At 42.2% G+C, this 15,885-nt stretch overlaps 1 protein-coding gene across 2 annotated transcripts in view; it reads right to left on the bottom strand.

The window, feature by feature from the left end:
• st3gal4 (ST3 beta-galactoside alpha-2,3-sialyltransferase 4) overlaps positions 1-15,885 on the bottom strand; it is a 53,639-nt gene that overhangs the window by 23,191 nt on the left and 14,563 nt on the right. For both annotated transcript variants that reach the window (XM_056234257.1, XM_056234258.1), the window contains exons 2-4: positions 3,801-3,872; positions 3,026-3,098; positions 2,776-2,865 (exon numbers count right to left, since the gene is read on the bottom strand). In XM_056234257.1, the coding sequence (XP_056090232.1) occupies positions 2,776-2,865; positions 3,026-3,098; positions 3,801-3,822 (185 nt within the window). In that variant the 5' untranslated portion in view covers positions 3,823-3,872. The remainder of the gene's footprint in view (positions 1-2,775; positions 2,866-3,025; positions 3,099-3,800; positions 3,873-15,885) is intronic.

Below are 15,885 nucleotides of genomic sequence, written 5' to 3'. Positions count from 1 at the left end.
GAGGAGCTAAAAGACATCCTCCTGGACCGCCAACAACACCATCCTGGGCCCGCACATCACATTTATGTGATCATTTGGGAAAATGTACGCTTCCACAGAACAAACCAAATCAGAGAGTGGTTCACCACCAACAGTAACCACTTTTTAAAAGTCTGTCTGCCACCCTACTCCCCTTTCCTGAACCCTATAGAGGAGTTCTTCTCATCGTGGAGATGGAGGGTTTATGACAGACAACCATTCACTAGAGAGAACTTCCTAAGGGCAATGGAGCTGGCCTGTGTTGACATCCCAGTGGAGGCCTTCCAAGGATGGATTCGCCATTCCAGGGCGTTTTTCCTGCGGTGCCTGGCAAGAGACAATATAGCCTGCGATGTGGATGAGGTGATGTGGCCCGATGCAGCTCAGCGACATGATGCCGCACAGTGATTGTGGTGTGTGTGTGGTGTGAATAAAGTAAATAAAAAAACTTCACACCCTGATCATGTTTTCAAGAGTACTGTTGTGTGCAATAGATTCTGTTTTTGCATTGAGTTGTGTTACAGTAGTGTACATGCAGAATTTACTATAGATTTATACTCTTCATATGAAACTCACAAATCTAAATGCCTAATCCTCTGCAGAGATCTAAGAAGATCCATTACTGTAAAGTTTCCAAAAATATGCATTGGCAGTTATGAAACAAAGAACCTTCTCACAAATTGAACATTGTGTTTTCAATTGTTTTGCTGTAGTGTGTAATGATGTGTATAGTATTTACATTTTTGAAAGCTTCGAGCTGCTCTTTTGGTGTGAAAGTTTGAGTTTTGAAGTGAGAAGGTGTGGTTGTGTTTATGTAGCTTTAGAAAAGGGTGTTGTGTTTAGACATTGGGGAACATGGAGGAAACGTTTGTGAAATGTGTTTTAGCATTTGAGAAAAACTGTAATAACTTTTCAGGGCCAGCAAGTTTCGATCCCTTAGAAGCCTTAGAAGTGATCCAGCTCTCAGATTTAATCAAAAATATCTGACGATCTTTTTGTCTTACGGGGTTGGAACAACATGGGGAGAGAAATTACTGACAGAATTTTCATTTTGGGGTGAACTAACCCTTTAATAAACACAAATCTTGCTCTGTTACAGTTTTCCGTGGTATACCTCAAGGATCCATTCTTGGTTCACTTTTATTTCTAATCTATATGCTTCCTCTTGGTCAGATCATCCAGTGGTTATGGTCTTAATTTCCATCGTTACTCTGATGATACACAAATCTGATAAAACACAACCTTTCAGCCAAATACTGTTTTTAAGCGATTAAGGGCTTAAGTGGGTAGGCCACCAAACTAAGAGTAACAGTAATACTGATGGCAGTTAGACGAGATAGGAGTATGAATGGCAAACATTATAAAAAGCTGCAACTACACTTGAAAAAACACTGTAACTCCACAAACCGTATGATTCATGAAGTTGAAAAGTGGTGTGTATCTTCTTTGGAGGACGTCCTGACATATCCTCTACTACTTCAAAAAACAAAGCCACCAGCAGCCAATCAAATTGGATTTAATTTAATTCAATCAAAGATGGATTTAAACCATTAGGGAATGATATTTGCTTTGATACTAAAATTTTAGACTTTCTAGATCTGACAGCAACATGAATCAGGGATGATTGGTAAATCCTTAAATATACAGTACCTGACATTAACCATGTTGAGTATGTTGTTAAAGAAGATTACAATGTTTGCAGCAAAATCTCTATTGTTCTGGTGAATGAATAAACAAACAGCTAAATGCAAAAGATGAAACTCCAGATGGGGAATGAAAAGGCTCTACATGCTCAGATCATAGAGGGAATGGCCAGCTGTGTAAACTAATAACACTGATGATGCTACAATAGAGAAAACACACTTTGTGATAATTCTGTTCAAATACTACTTAACCCTCATAAGCTTTTCCTAAGCCTCCTAAGTGAAAAAGGGTCAACCCTAGGCTGTCCACAGTCCTTTTTGACAGTGTAACTTTTTATTACTTCTAAATAAATTAAATAACACAAATTTCCCCAAAGTAGTAACAATATATTTATACATTTCTTTGGGTGTTTTAAATTATGGAGCCTCTCTACAGTAAAAATATACACTTCTATAAGTTGAAACATTATGAATTTATCAAGTAATTGGTCGAGATTACTGCTATCTGATAAGATGGTCAAAAAATGTTATGACAATATTAATAATACATTTATTCTATAGTTATAAGATGTTTTCCTGTTATATATATATATATATATATATATATATACTGTATATAAAAGTGTTTTTTTGTGTGTTTTTTTAACGTAAGATTTTCTAGTAACGCTTACAGTCATAGATTTTTTGACATTGTGGGGACAATTTCTGAAGAAAGAAAGAAAGAAAGAAAGAAAGAAAGAAAGAAAGAAAGAAAGAAAGAAAGAAAGAAAGAAAGAAAGAAAGAAAGAAAGAAAGAAAGAAAGTTTTGTGTCAGATAAAAAACAAAAAATGTAAATTCTTTCATCATTTACTTTCTTTCATGCTCTTTTCAAAAATTTCTGTAACATAAGTTTTGGCTACTATTGACTTTCATTGTATGGACAAAAAAAAATGTTTTACATTACTCATAATGTATGTCATCTTATGTTATGTTCCACAGAAGAAAGAAAATCCTACAGGTTTGGAAGAACAAGAGGGTCAGTAAATGATGACAGAATTTTCACATTCAATTTTCAAGCTCGGTAAACATACAGATTCAAATTAGTTTCCACAACACAATTCACAGGTCACATACTTAAATTTAAGACTCTCCCACTTCCTCTGCAAGCGATAGTTGTGGCACAGTGAGACAGTAGGCTCAGGGGACTTTCCGCTGCCTCCATAGCTTAAAGACAGAAAGATAGTTTCAGTAGTTAAAGTTTGCATACAAACACCTTAAAAGCTTCTGCATGTTTCAGCCTGAGAAAATAAAAAAGCCTTCTGTACCATAATAACAACCAAAGACAACAAAGGATTTGATATGTAGAGCAGGTGACAGTACTAACCTCTCTAAGTAGAACTGGGAGCAATAGTAACAGATGAAGAACAGCACAACCGGGAGGAGTCTAAAAAACCATGCTAGAATAGAACGAGAAAGAGAGACAGCTAATCAATTAAAATACATATATTGTAAGATTTGTTCTAAACTGCTAAACCCTGCATTTAATAGCATTTTCATTGTATAGTTTTGAACATGTTAAATATGAGGGAAGAACAAAACACTAATCTTGGGTAAGGTCATAGTATTATTTATTAATTATTTTGCCAAATAATTTGGTCAGAGAAAGACCTTAACCAAGTTCAGTGTTTTCTATTTCCCCCTTATATTTAAAATTTTTTGAGTGTTTATTTGAAAATGTAGGGCCATAAAAACAAATATCCCCACCGGACATCACTTTTGGACACTAACATTTTTTTTTATATATATACAGTATATATATATATAATAATTATTATTACTATTATTATCATCATTGTTAGTCATCTAGAATAATTTCCATAAAACAACAGACTAGACTCACACTATGTTTTCTTGTGCCTACATTTGAATATTATATTGTGGCACATTAACATTATGGTTTCTAAAGAAAACTTAAACTGTGCTCCTAATATTTGATTGTGGTCCATTTTTATTCTATCTGTAGCTCTTTTGGCACAAAAAGTTAGCTTTTTCATTTAATCTATCAATTAATATGAGATTACATAGAAAGTATGTATAAAACGTTCTAGATTAAGTGTCATCTTCCCTGCCTGACACCGACCAACTAATTATGTACTTACTTTTGGCTGATTTTAAGGTCATCTTCACATATGCCTTAGCCCTCTGATTTCTGAACGGTCCATACTGTTCTCCTGATAAAACACAAAGTCGCATGGTGTAGAAACAATACTGTCACAATCTCTCTCCTCCCACCACAGAAAAAAAGGTAAAAAGCCAAAGAAGACAAACTGGGAGACCAAAAGTGTCCTATCAAGCATTCTGTCTGTTGTGAACATTTCACTCCCTCACACTTTTCATGTCTGATGCTTCCACCCTAAAAAGTGTGTTTGTTTATCTGTGTTGGAGGTGGAGTGAAGGGAGCTTGAAGAAATTATTAATGTAACAGAAACTTGTGTGACGGTGGGAGAGTTTGGTCCCCCCGTGTTAATCTGGCCCTGTAGATCGAGCACGGGATTCTGGATTAAATCACATTTAAAAAGCCATTGATGTCATTCAACAGACTATAGGAGAGAGATTAGCGAAACATGCAAACGTGCAAATACATGAAAACCTACACACCCAAATTTGGTTTCCTGTTTCCTTTTTTCGAAATAACGTTCTAAAGGTCACTGAATTAGGATATGGAAAATGTGTATTGTTCTCTAATAAACCAAATAAATATTTGCAAGTCATAGACTTTTTTTCCAATTCGCAAGGATGTATTAAACATGTTACATATATAGACTGCATGTGTCACTTTTCAGTGATTTTGAATCATTTCAGTGGAAGATTAGTCACTCAGTGAGGCTTGAATACTCCCATGGGGTCATTTAGACAATGAAATGAGATAAAAGCAGTTTTGCAAAATTATTGAAGAATTTCAAAGAATTTCAATAACACAATAGCCGCTATCACAGACCATAAAATATAATTTATCAACATACTAGTCTAATATTGTCACCAACAGTTGCAAGGAACACACAATGAAGATGAAGATTAGGTATAACTTCTTTAAAAATCCCCTCAGAAGGCAATACAAAACAAGATGAGCAAACAAAACCAAACGCTATGTGGAAACAATAAGTGATACAAACACAGCTACTTAAATAGCAAGGCAAATGTGGGTATGACACACAGCTGAACTGAAAACTAACAGGAAACTGGTTAAAACAAACTAAAAGTCCATGATAATGACACTAAGAATGAGTGTCTGTGACTCTGTGACATAACGCCCCTCCCCAGAAGGTGCGACCTTGCACCGAAACCAAAACAGACCAACAGGAGATGAGGGAGGGAGGTGGCTTTAGAGGACGCGGAGTAAGCGAAGGACTGGTGAAGAAGAGTAGGCGAAGGACGGGTGAAGATGAGTAGGCGAAGGACTGGTGAAGAGGGGTAGGCGAAGGACTGGTGAAGAGGAGTAGATGAAGGATGGGTGAAAAGAAGTAGGCAAAGGATGGGTGAAGAGGAGTAGGCGAAGGACTGGTGATGAGGAGTAGGCGAAAGACGGGTGAAGAGGAGTAGGCGAAGGACGGGTGAATAGGAGTAGGCGAAGGACTGGTGAAGAGGAGTAAGCGAAGGACTGGTGAAGAGGAGTAGGCGAAGGACGGGTGAAGAGGAGTAGGGGAAGGACTGGTGAAGAGGAGTAGGCGAAGGACGGATGAAGAGGAGTAGGGGAAGGACTGGTGAAGAGGAGTAGGCGAAGGACGGGTGAAGAGGAGTAGGGGAAGGACTGGTGAAGAGGAGTAGGCGAAGGACGGATGAAGAGGAGTAGGCGAAGGACTGGTGATGAGGAGTAGGCGAAAGACGGGTGAAGAGGAGTAGGCGAAGGATGGGTGAATAGGAGTAGGCGAAGGACTGGTGAAGAGGAGTAAGCGAAGGACTGGTGAAGAGGAGTAGGCGAAGGACGGGTGAAGAGGAGTAGGGGAAGGACGGGTGAAGAGGAGTAAGCGAAGGACTGGTAAAGAGTAGGCGAAGGACGGGTGAAGAGGAGTAGGCAAAGGACTGGTGAAGAGGAGTAGGCGAAGGACTGGTGAAGAGGAGTAGGCGAAGGACTGGTGAAGAGAAGTAGGCGAAGGACGGATGAAGAGGAGTAGGCGAAGGACTGGTGATGAGGAGTAGGCGAAAGACGGGTGAAGAGGAGTAGGCGAAGGACGGGTGAATAGGAGTAGGCGAAGGACTGGTGAAGAGGAGTAAGCGAAGGACTGGTGAAGAGGAGTAGGCGAAGGACGGGTGAAGAGGAGTAGGGGAAGGACGGGTGAAGAGGAGTAAGCGAAGGACTGGTGAAGAGTAGGCGAAGGACGGGTGAAGAGGAGTAGGCGAAAGACTGGTGAAGAGGAGTAGGCGAAGGACGGATGAAGAGGAGTAGGCGAAGGACTGGTGATGAGGAGTAGGCGAAAGACGGATGAAGAGGAGTAGGCGAAGGACGGGTGAATAGGAGTAGGCGAAGGACTGGTGAAGAGGAGTAAGCGAAGGACTGGTGAAGAGGAGTAGGCGAAGGACGGGTGAAGAGGAGTAGGGGAAGGACGGGTGAAGAGGAGTAAGCGAAGGACTGGTGAAGAGTAGGCGAAGGACGGGTGAAGAGGAGTAGGCGAAGGACTGGTGAAGAGGAGTAAGCGAAGGACTGGTGAAGAGGAGTAGGCGAAAGACTGGTGAAGAGAAGTAGGCGAAGGACGGGTGAAGAGGAGTAGGCGAAGTACGGGTGAAGAGGAGTAGGCGAAGGACGGGTGAAGAGGAGTAGGCGAAATACGGGTGAAGAGCAGTAGGTGAAGGACGGGTGAAGTGGAGTAGGCGAAGGACTGGTGAAGAGCAGTAGGTGAAGGACGGGTGAAGAGGAGTAGGCGAAGGACGGGTGAAGAGGAGTAGGCGAAGGACGGGTGAAGAGGAGTAGGTGAAGGCGAAGGACAGGTGAAGAGGAGTAGGCAAAGGAAGGGTGAAGAGCAGTAGGTGAAGGACGGGTGAAGAGCAGTAGGTGAAGGACTGGTGAAGATGAGTAGGCGAAGGAAGGGTGAAGAGCAGTAGGCGAAGGACGGGTGAAGAGCAGTAGGCAAAGGACTGGTGAAGAGGAGTAGGCGAAGGACGGGTGAAGAGCAGTAGGCGAAGGACTGGTGAAGAGCAGTAGGCGAATGACTGGTGAAGCGCAGTAGGCGAAGGACGGGTGAAGAGCAGTAGGCGAAGGACTGGTGAAGAGGAGTAGGCGAAGGAAGGGTGAAGAGCAGTAGGCGAAGGACGGGTGAAGAGGAGTAGGCGAAGGACTGGTGAAGAGGAGTAGGCGAAGGAAGGGTGAAGAGCAGTAGGCGAAGGACGGGTGAAGAGGAGTAGGCGAAGGACGGTTGAAGAGCAGTAGGCGAAGGACTGGTGAAGAGCAGTAGGCGAAGGACTGGTGAAGATGAGTAGGCGAAGGAAGGGTGAAGAGCAGTAGGCGAAGGACGGGTGAAGAGCAGTAGGCGAAGGACTGGTGAAGAGGAGTAGGCGAATGACGGGTGAAGAGCAGTAGGCGAAGGACGGGTGAAGAGCAGTAGGCGAAGGACTGGTGAAGATGAGTAGGCGAAGGAAGGGTGAAGAGCAGTAGGCGAAGGACGGGTGAAGAGCAGTAGGCGAAGGAAGGGTGAAGAGCAGTAGGCGAAGGATGGGTGAAGAGCAGTAGGCGAAGGACTGGTGAAGAGGAGTAGGCGAAGGAAGGGTGAAGAGCAGTAGGCGAAGGACGGGTGAAGAGCAGTAGGCGAAGGACTGGTGAAGAGGAGTAGGCAAAGGAAGGGTGAAGAGCAGTAGGCGAAGGACGGGTGAAGAGGAGTAGGCAAAGGACTGGTGAAGAGCAGTAGGTGAAGGACGGGTGAAGTGGAGTAGGCGAAGGATGGGTGAAGAGCAGTAGGCGAAGGACGGGTGAAGAGGAGTAGGCGAAGGAAGGGTGAAGAGCAGTAGGCGAAGGACGGGTGAAGTGGAGTAGGCGAAGGAAGGGTGAAGAGCAGTAGGCGAAGGACTGGTGAAGAGGAGTAGGCGAAGGAAGGGTGAAGAGCAGTAGGTGAAGGACGGGTCAAGTGGAGTAGGCGAAGGACGGGTGAAGAGCAGTAGGCGAAGGACGGGTGAAGAGGAGTAGGCGAAGGAAGGGTGAAGAGCAGTAGGTGAAGGACGGGTGAAGTGGAGTAGGCGAAGGATGGGTGAAGAGCAGTAGGCGAAGGACGGGTGAAGAGGAGTAGGCGAAGGACGGGGGAAGAGCAGTAGGCGAAGGACGGGTGAAGAGCAGTAGGTGAAGGACGGGTGAAGTGGAGTAGGCGAAGGACGGGTGAAGAGCAGTAGGTGAAGGACGGGTGAAGAGGAGTAGGCGAAGGACGGGTGAAGAGGAGTAGGTGAAGGACGGGTGAAGAGCAGTAGGTGAAGGACGGGTGAAGAGGAGTAGGCAAAGGACGGGTGAAGAGCAGTAGGCGAAGGACGGGTGAAGAGCAGTAGGTGAAGGACGGGTGAAGAGGAGTAGGCGAAGGCGAAGGACGGGTGAAGAGGAGTAGGCGAAGGACAGGTGAAGAGGAGTAGGTGGAGGACTGGTAATAACAGGCAGATAGAATGGCAGAGAACCCACGGAGGAGCAGATGGTGGGACCATCCAAGTTGGTCATGGGAGGAGTGGCCAGATGTTGCAGACCGAGTTAGAACGACAGCCCATGGCAGAGTCGATGGAGGGAGGTGCCAAGGTGTTGACATGGCAGGCGACATCCGCGAGGCAGCCAATGGAGACGGAGCCGATGTTAGGGGATCGTAGACGGAGAGCTGATGAGCTTGAGTGACACCGCTGGCTCCGGAGACCAAGGCGAGGGTGCGGTGACGAGCGCTCGAGGTGTAACTGGAGCATCCGAGGACTGAGGCGGAGCCGGTCCAACAGAGGACACAGGTGCAGCCGGAGGGAGGGCAGAGCTCGCTGGACCCAAAGGGGTGGAGAGTCAGAGCGCCGCGAATGGCTCGTAAGTCTGCAGCGCAGGCATGGTGACGGCTGACCGAGGTGGAGCCAGAGGGAGGAGGATCTCAGGTGGAGTCAAGGGTGAGAGGAGCCAAGGCGACGGCGACAGGTTGATGGATCGAGGAGGAGCGAAGGCAATAGCCGCTGGTGGTGAAGGCGAGGGATCCTTAAGCTGCGTTCACACTACAAACGGCAAAGCGTCACGACACCATTCATTTCAGTGAAGAGCGGGCGATTTATGGCGACACGACAAAGTTGAGATCTGTTCAACTTTTTGCAAATGAAGAGCGACTTTTGGGGAGCGGCAACCAATAGGAGTGAAGTCAGTGGAGAGCACGTGATCCATCACTCTTCAGTGCCGAGTTCGACTGAGGCAAGTTGAATGAGAAGCTCATTTTAGCAGTCAGAAACTGTCCTATTATTTATATGTCTCCGTGTACATACGGTAGTATTCGCTGTGCTGAAATTCGAATGGTTTCATCAACCCAGATAGACCGGCATTTGCCCATTTGCTGCAGTCAAATAGCCGCGATGGCAAAGAGAACTCGCTGTTTCTCGTTCATCTTTAATATTATGCATTTTACTGATTCCATTTATATTTTTCCTTCCAAAATGTTTGTTTGTGGCGGCAAGAAAACGGATTTGTTGTCTACAACATGGAGTAACATCCGTGAATGTCTCTCACAAACCCGTAGTGGTAACGCCCACTAGCGACCTCACCGCCAGCCACTGGTGACATGCAGCGACAAAGTCGCATGTAGTGTGAATGCAGCTTTATTTACAATTAGGCGAAGTTGGTGAGTGCATGGCCTCACGCTTGACAACGCCGCAAGGCGTCACGGGGGAAGGCGGAGGACTCTGGGAAACCAACTAAGGCAGGGCTGAGGGACTGGCTGAGATCTGTAGAAGAGGTGGGAGAGGGAGGCTGGGCGGGATCACCTTGCCAGAGGTCCTGGACATCTTGTTCAGATACATGGCATCATGGATTCAATCAAATACCAACAGATAAAAAATCCAAATCTGACTATCTGCTAAATCCCTCTGCTAGAAATCTTATAATGAGCCATGTTTGGATCTTCCATCAGGACAACGATCCAAAAACAAACATCAAAAAAAAAAAAAAAGGGTAACTGAGCACAAAACCAAACTTCTGCAATGGCCATCCCTGAACCCTATAGAGGATGAGTGGACTGAACAGAAAAGAAGAAGCACCAACATGGATCTGGGAATCTGAAGGATCTGGCGAGATTCTGTATGTAGGAATGGTCTCTGATCTCTTGTCCGGTGTTCTCCAAACCCCTCCGGCATTATAGGAGAAGACTCAGAGCTGTTATCTTAGCAAAAGGAGGTTGCAAAAAGTATTTAATAAAAGGGGCAAATAATTGTTCCCAATGTGTTTTGGAGAAAAACATTTATTTCAGTATGTGATTTATATTAAAATAAAATATCAAAAGGATAAAATGTACATTTATTTTTTACAACCATCTTTGATCATATTTACCAAGGGGGCAAATAATTCTGACTAGCACAGTATATCTATGGAGTCAGAGTTAAAGATAAAGCCTTCAAAGTGTTAATTAAATAGCTGTCAATGGATCCTCTCCTGAGCCATCGGATTTTATCAAAAATATCTTAATTTGTGTTACGAAGATGAACGAAAGTCTTTAGGGTTTGGAACGACATGAGGGTGAGTAATTAATGACAGAATTTTCATTTTTGGGTGAACTAACCCTTTAAAAGTACCATTTACATATGTCCAATTTCAAAATACAGGTTGAATTTAGAGTGCTTAAGCGTTCCGTTGATACCTAACTTATGATGATTACTAAAATATGTTATAGGAAAAATCTGTAGTACTCTCCATTATATTATATTATATTATATAAAAAAGAACTCCGTTTCTGGAAGTACCCCACATGTATGATAAATGTATGGGTAATTCATAATAAAAATCAAATGTATTGTTAAAAGACTACAATAAAAACAGTTATATGAATTTCTCTGAATCATGTCTGCTTCTTCAATTCAGATTTACTTCATATTCAGGAACTCAAAACAGCAATACATTAAATGGATAGCCTGAAGAATGTGTATAAGCTCTACAGCTCAACAAACAGTTTGCAGTTATCATCAAATGAGTATAATGCTATTAACATGGGTGAGGTCAGGATGCACCAGCATCCTTTACGCTCACCACAATACATATCAAATATTCAAGGCCAGGAAGTCAACTCTTGCAGTCAATAACACGCTAAAGCGCCACGCAATAAAGCATACTGAAAATTTGCATTTTGTCTGACTGTCTCTCAATACACAGTAGTTCAATAAAACGAAAGTGTTTGTCATTTGCACGGCTACTTATAGAGTTGCAGTAAGAGGACACATGCTTCATCCTGGTTCTGATATGCATTTCTTCTTGATGAAAAAATATCAAGTTGTCAAATGACCAGCACCTCTGGAGTTTGTTTCTAGTGCTTTAACAAGTCTTCATGAGCATTGTGCTTCTAACATACAATATTAAGTTGTCACCCTTATTGTTACCTCAAAAACATTTAGCGCTAAAATCCAGTTCTGAACAAAAGAAAAGCATATATTTTCTACATGTTCCTAACTGGATTGTATGACCTTGGCAACTATCCTGTGATAGTAAATCCGTTTTGATAATATTTGATTATTACTTCTGCTTCTCCATAATTCTCTGAAGTTTCTAATAAAGCCTCTCTCACTAGATGCTGTAGTGTTTCATCACTTCTAGACTGATAGCATGAATCTAAAAGTGTGCATATGAGAGTCTTTCTCTACGGTGATTTTCAGCGATTCATTCCCCATTCTCACAGTTTATAAGCAGATGTAATGAGCACAGTATGTGATGAGAATCAAATCTAGTTTATTCCTTGAAATATAGAGAAAGGTGTGTTTGTAAGCCTTTAACTTAACCTTTTTATTTATTGATCTAGTTATATATGTATCATTGTGGCGAGCAGGACGAGGTCGACCTCCTCCTGCTCGCCACAATCAGTAATAAACATTTTTTGTTCCACAGAATTGAGGGTGAGTAAATGATGACAGAACCGCCCCTTTTCAGGCCTGCTGGTTCAAATTAAACTCAACACATACTCAGTTTACTCAATTTATATATATAGGCTACAGTATATATATATATATAGCAGGGTGTGCAGTTCATATAAGCTACAAATTCTCTGCGTACTCAAGCCATTTCAGAGTATGAGTTTGTGGGCTCGCTGATTAATCCCTAGTCATTTAAGGTGTAACATAAAGACAACGGTAATTTTCTTTAAATCTGTACCAGTTACGGAGGATTTCGGGTAAGTGGATCCACAGCAGCTTTGGCGCCTACGCTCTGTTGTTATGTATAAGCATCATTTTCCTGCATTCTCATTGGTTTGCTGGCATACGGGGGATTTGATGCGCAGGGAAAGCCGTCAGTGAATCGGAGGGAAAATGTGCTGTTGCTGCCAGATTAGAGGTCTGCAAGCCCGTCGGGACCCGACACGCTAAACCCAATCGGGCCGGGCTCGGGACATTTTTTTTTTTTTACAGATCTTGCTCGGGTCGGACTCGGGCTTATTTAGCTTCTCTCCTTTCATTGTGCCTATAATATACGTCACATAGTGTGTATGAAATATTGTTATATTGATTATATTATAAATATTATACATCGCCTAAGCAACACAAACGCAATTTGCATACAGTCATGGCCAAAATTGTTGGCACCCCTGGTAACTATGACCAAAACTGGCTGTAAAAAATAAATCTGCATTGTTTATCCTTTTGATCTTTCATAAAAAAAATTGGCAAAATTCTAACCTTTCATTGAAGTAAAATAATTGAAAGTGGGGGGGAAATCACATTATGAAATAATTTTTTTTCTCCAAAACACGTGGACACAATTATAGGCACCCCTAGAATATTTCACGGGTAAAATATCTCTGAAGGATATTCCCATTAATATTTACCTTTTTTTTAGCACACCAGGGTGACTAGGAACACGAAATTGTCCAGCCTTGACTTCTTGTTTCACAGGAGTTTAAATATGAGGAAACACAAAGGCCAAATTCCCTTAATCATCCATCACAATGAGTAAAACCAAAGAATATAGTTCTGATGTGCATCAAAAGATTGTTGACCATCACAAAATAGAAAGTGGTTGTAAGAAAATAGCTAAAGAATTGAAAATCCCCATTTTGTCCATCAGGGCAATAATTAAGAAGTTCCAATCAACTAAAGATGTTACGAATCTGCCTGGAAGAGGACGTGTGTCTATATTGTGTTAATGCACGGTGAGGAGGAGTTGGAGTGGCCAAAGACTCTTCAAGGATCACAGATGGAGAATTGCAGAGATTAGTTGAGTCTTGGGGGTCAGAAAGTCACAAAAAAAAAAAATCAAACAACCCCTACATCAAGACATGTTGTTTGGGAGGGTTTCAAGAAAAATCTTCCTCGCTCATCCAAAAATAAACTCCAGCATATTCAGTTGTCAGACATGACTGGAACTTCAAATGGCACAGGCTTCTGTGGTCAGATGAAACAAAAAAAAAGAGCTTTTTGCCAGCAAACACGCTAGATGGGTTTGGGGCACACAAGGATAAAAAGTACCCCATGTGTACAATTTAATATATCGTTGGATTTTCAATGTTGTGGGCATATTTTTCTGCTGGAGGTCCTGGACTTCTTGTTCAGATACATGGCATCGTGGATTCTATCAAATATCGACAGATAAAAAATCTAAACCTGACGCCTTCTGCTAGAAATCTTATAATGGGCCGTGGTTGGATCTTCCATCAGAACAGCAATCCAAAACAAACATCAAAATCAACACAAAAATTAGTTACGGAGCACAAAATGAAGCTTCTGCCATGATCGTCCCAGTTCCCTGACCTGATGAGTGGAGTGAACTGAAGAGAAGAAGCACAAACATGGATCTGGGAATCTGCAGGATCTGGAGAGATTCTGGATGCAGGAATGGTCTCGACTCTGATCTCAGGTCAGTTGTTCTCCAAACTTATCAGGCATTATAGGAGAAAACTCAGAGCTGTTGTCTTGGCAAAATGAGATTGCAAAAAGTAATTTAATAAAAGGGTGCCAATAATTGTGGCCAACGTGTTTTGGAGAAAAAATTTTATTTCATAATGTGATTCCCCCCCCCCCCCCCCCACTTTCTTTTACTTCAATGAAAGGTTAGAATTTTGCCTATTTTTGTAATGAAAGATCAAAAGGATAAACAATGCAGATTGATTTTTTACAGACAGTTTTGATCACATTTACCAGGGGTGCCAACAATTTTGGCCATGACTGTATACGCACGCGTCACTCACGTGCATTAAAAGGTGATCGTTGACCAGAGCATCAGGGTGAAGTTGGAGCGTGTGGAGTTAATAGGGCCCCGTTTACACGAAGGGAAGACCCAGATATTTCCCTGCTGTTTGGCCTCTCATTAATACGAAAAACCCCGTTTTTATCACAGAAAACGATTATTTCTAAAAACTCCTGCCAACGTGGAGATTTCTGAAAACGCAGGTTATGTGTTGTCGTGTCAACTGGGAGAAACGGGGTTTTAGGTTCTCTCTTGTCGATTCTGAGGATTCTGATTGGCTTGCATGGCTTCTCCCTACACTGCAGCCCATAGGTTTGGCATAGTTATGATGGCGCTCAACGGCGTATTTATGCGGGTGAGTGCACGATGTTATTATTGAAAAAGGAGGGGAGGGGCGGGGGGGGGATATTCGTTTCTCTAAATACCCGGCTTTGTGTAAACGTGGCCTAAAAGTTCAGATTATTATTGTTCTTCAGTTACTTAAAAGCAAAGAAAGGTAGGCCGTTTATTTACTTATTTTTGTGGTTGGATCCCGCAGCGCTATATTCTGTTCTGAATACTTATGCTTCTCTGTAATGTCTGTCCAATATTTGTGGGCATGATTGGGCATGATGTTTCGGCCCTGTAATAAAAGTTTACCTCTTAGTAGCGTGTGACTTGTGTGTGTTTGCGTGTAGCAGAGACAGCGCGCACCAGAGAGCAGTCTCAAAAACATGGTTTGAAATCGCTGGTGTTTCTGACGTCACAAACCTTGTAACCAATCAGATCACGAGGGGGGCGGGCTTTAGCATATCATTAACTGCTGTGAAGCAGGAGAGTCTCAAGAGAAGCTAGTTTATCCCGCTATATATATATTTTTTTTTTTAATGAAAAATCAGGTACATAAATACAAGGAATACAAGAAGTGCTGCACTTCAGTATCTCTGTCCTCTTTGGATGTAGGGATGGTTTCACACTCATAAGAAAAAACAATCCAAGGCACTTGAATACTAGTTTTTAGAAAAATATAAAAAGCCTTTAGTATTTCATGGCTTAAATTTTAGGTGACAAGCAACAGCACACCTACGCGTTGCGGCCAATCATCCTTCATCAGGGTGTGAGTAAAAAACACAATCAGAGTTCTTTTAAACAGCAATCAATTAGTATTACAAAGAAAATATATCTCTCCAATGACATGACTAAACCTAGCAATATATATAAATATAAAACTACAAATACATTATCATAAAAACTTAATATTCGAGTGCCTTGAAAAATCAAGTACATTTACCAATATATCAGCTGAATTATGTATATGATGTATATTACGATGTTATGATGAACTATATGCCTTTCTCCACTGACGTTCTACGATGTCCAATGCGTTTCTGATGTTTAGAAGGCAGACTGAGATGGCGAACGGGAACATGGTTTGTGCAACAATAGCAACACGTTATTAGCTGTTTGATAACGTAGTCAAGCAAAAGACTAATCATATTAATTACCGTTATGTGTCCGACGTTGTAAAGAGCGATACTGTTGTGCAGCGTTTACCTCAGTAAAGTTGAGAGAGTGGATCTCTGAGCTGAGTGAGTGGAGGCGGGGCTAATTAGCATATTCATTAATAAGGGTTATAAGGGTGATAAGTTACATTCACGCAATTTACGGGTATGAATATTTTTTTTTTCACAGGAAAAAACTTTTAAATATGTAATTTTGGTGTTCAAAGATGAGTTTTAAAGGATACAATTGATACAAATAAGCAGAAATCAGAACTAAATGGCTATTTTCAATACTTAAGTAAATGTATCTACTTTAACAACATGAGAGATGACCTAATTGAAAACAGAATCCACTAATCTTGATCGGCTTGAGCTCACGGCTCTGCTGTTTACCTTGGCTCTGTG

Source organism: Rhinichthys klamathensis, unplaced genomic scaffold, assembly GCF_029890125.1.
Source record: "Rhinichthys klamathensis goyatoka isolate OS25496 unplaced genomic scaffold, OSU_Roscu_1.1 h1tg000391l_1, whole genome shotgun sequence".
NCBI classification, from domain to species: domain Eukaryota; kingdom Metazoa; phylum Chordata; class Actinopteri; order Cypriniformes; family Leuciscidae; genus Rhinichthys; species Rhinichthys klamathensis.
The sequence above is the reverse complement of the archived record's forward strand: the minus strand, read 5'-3'. Positions and strand labels throughout refer to the sequence as shown.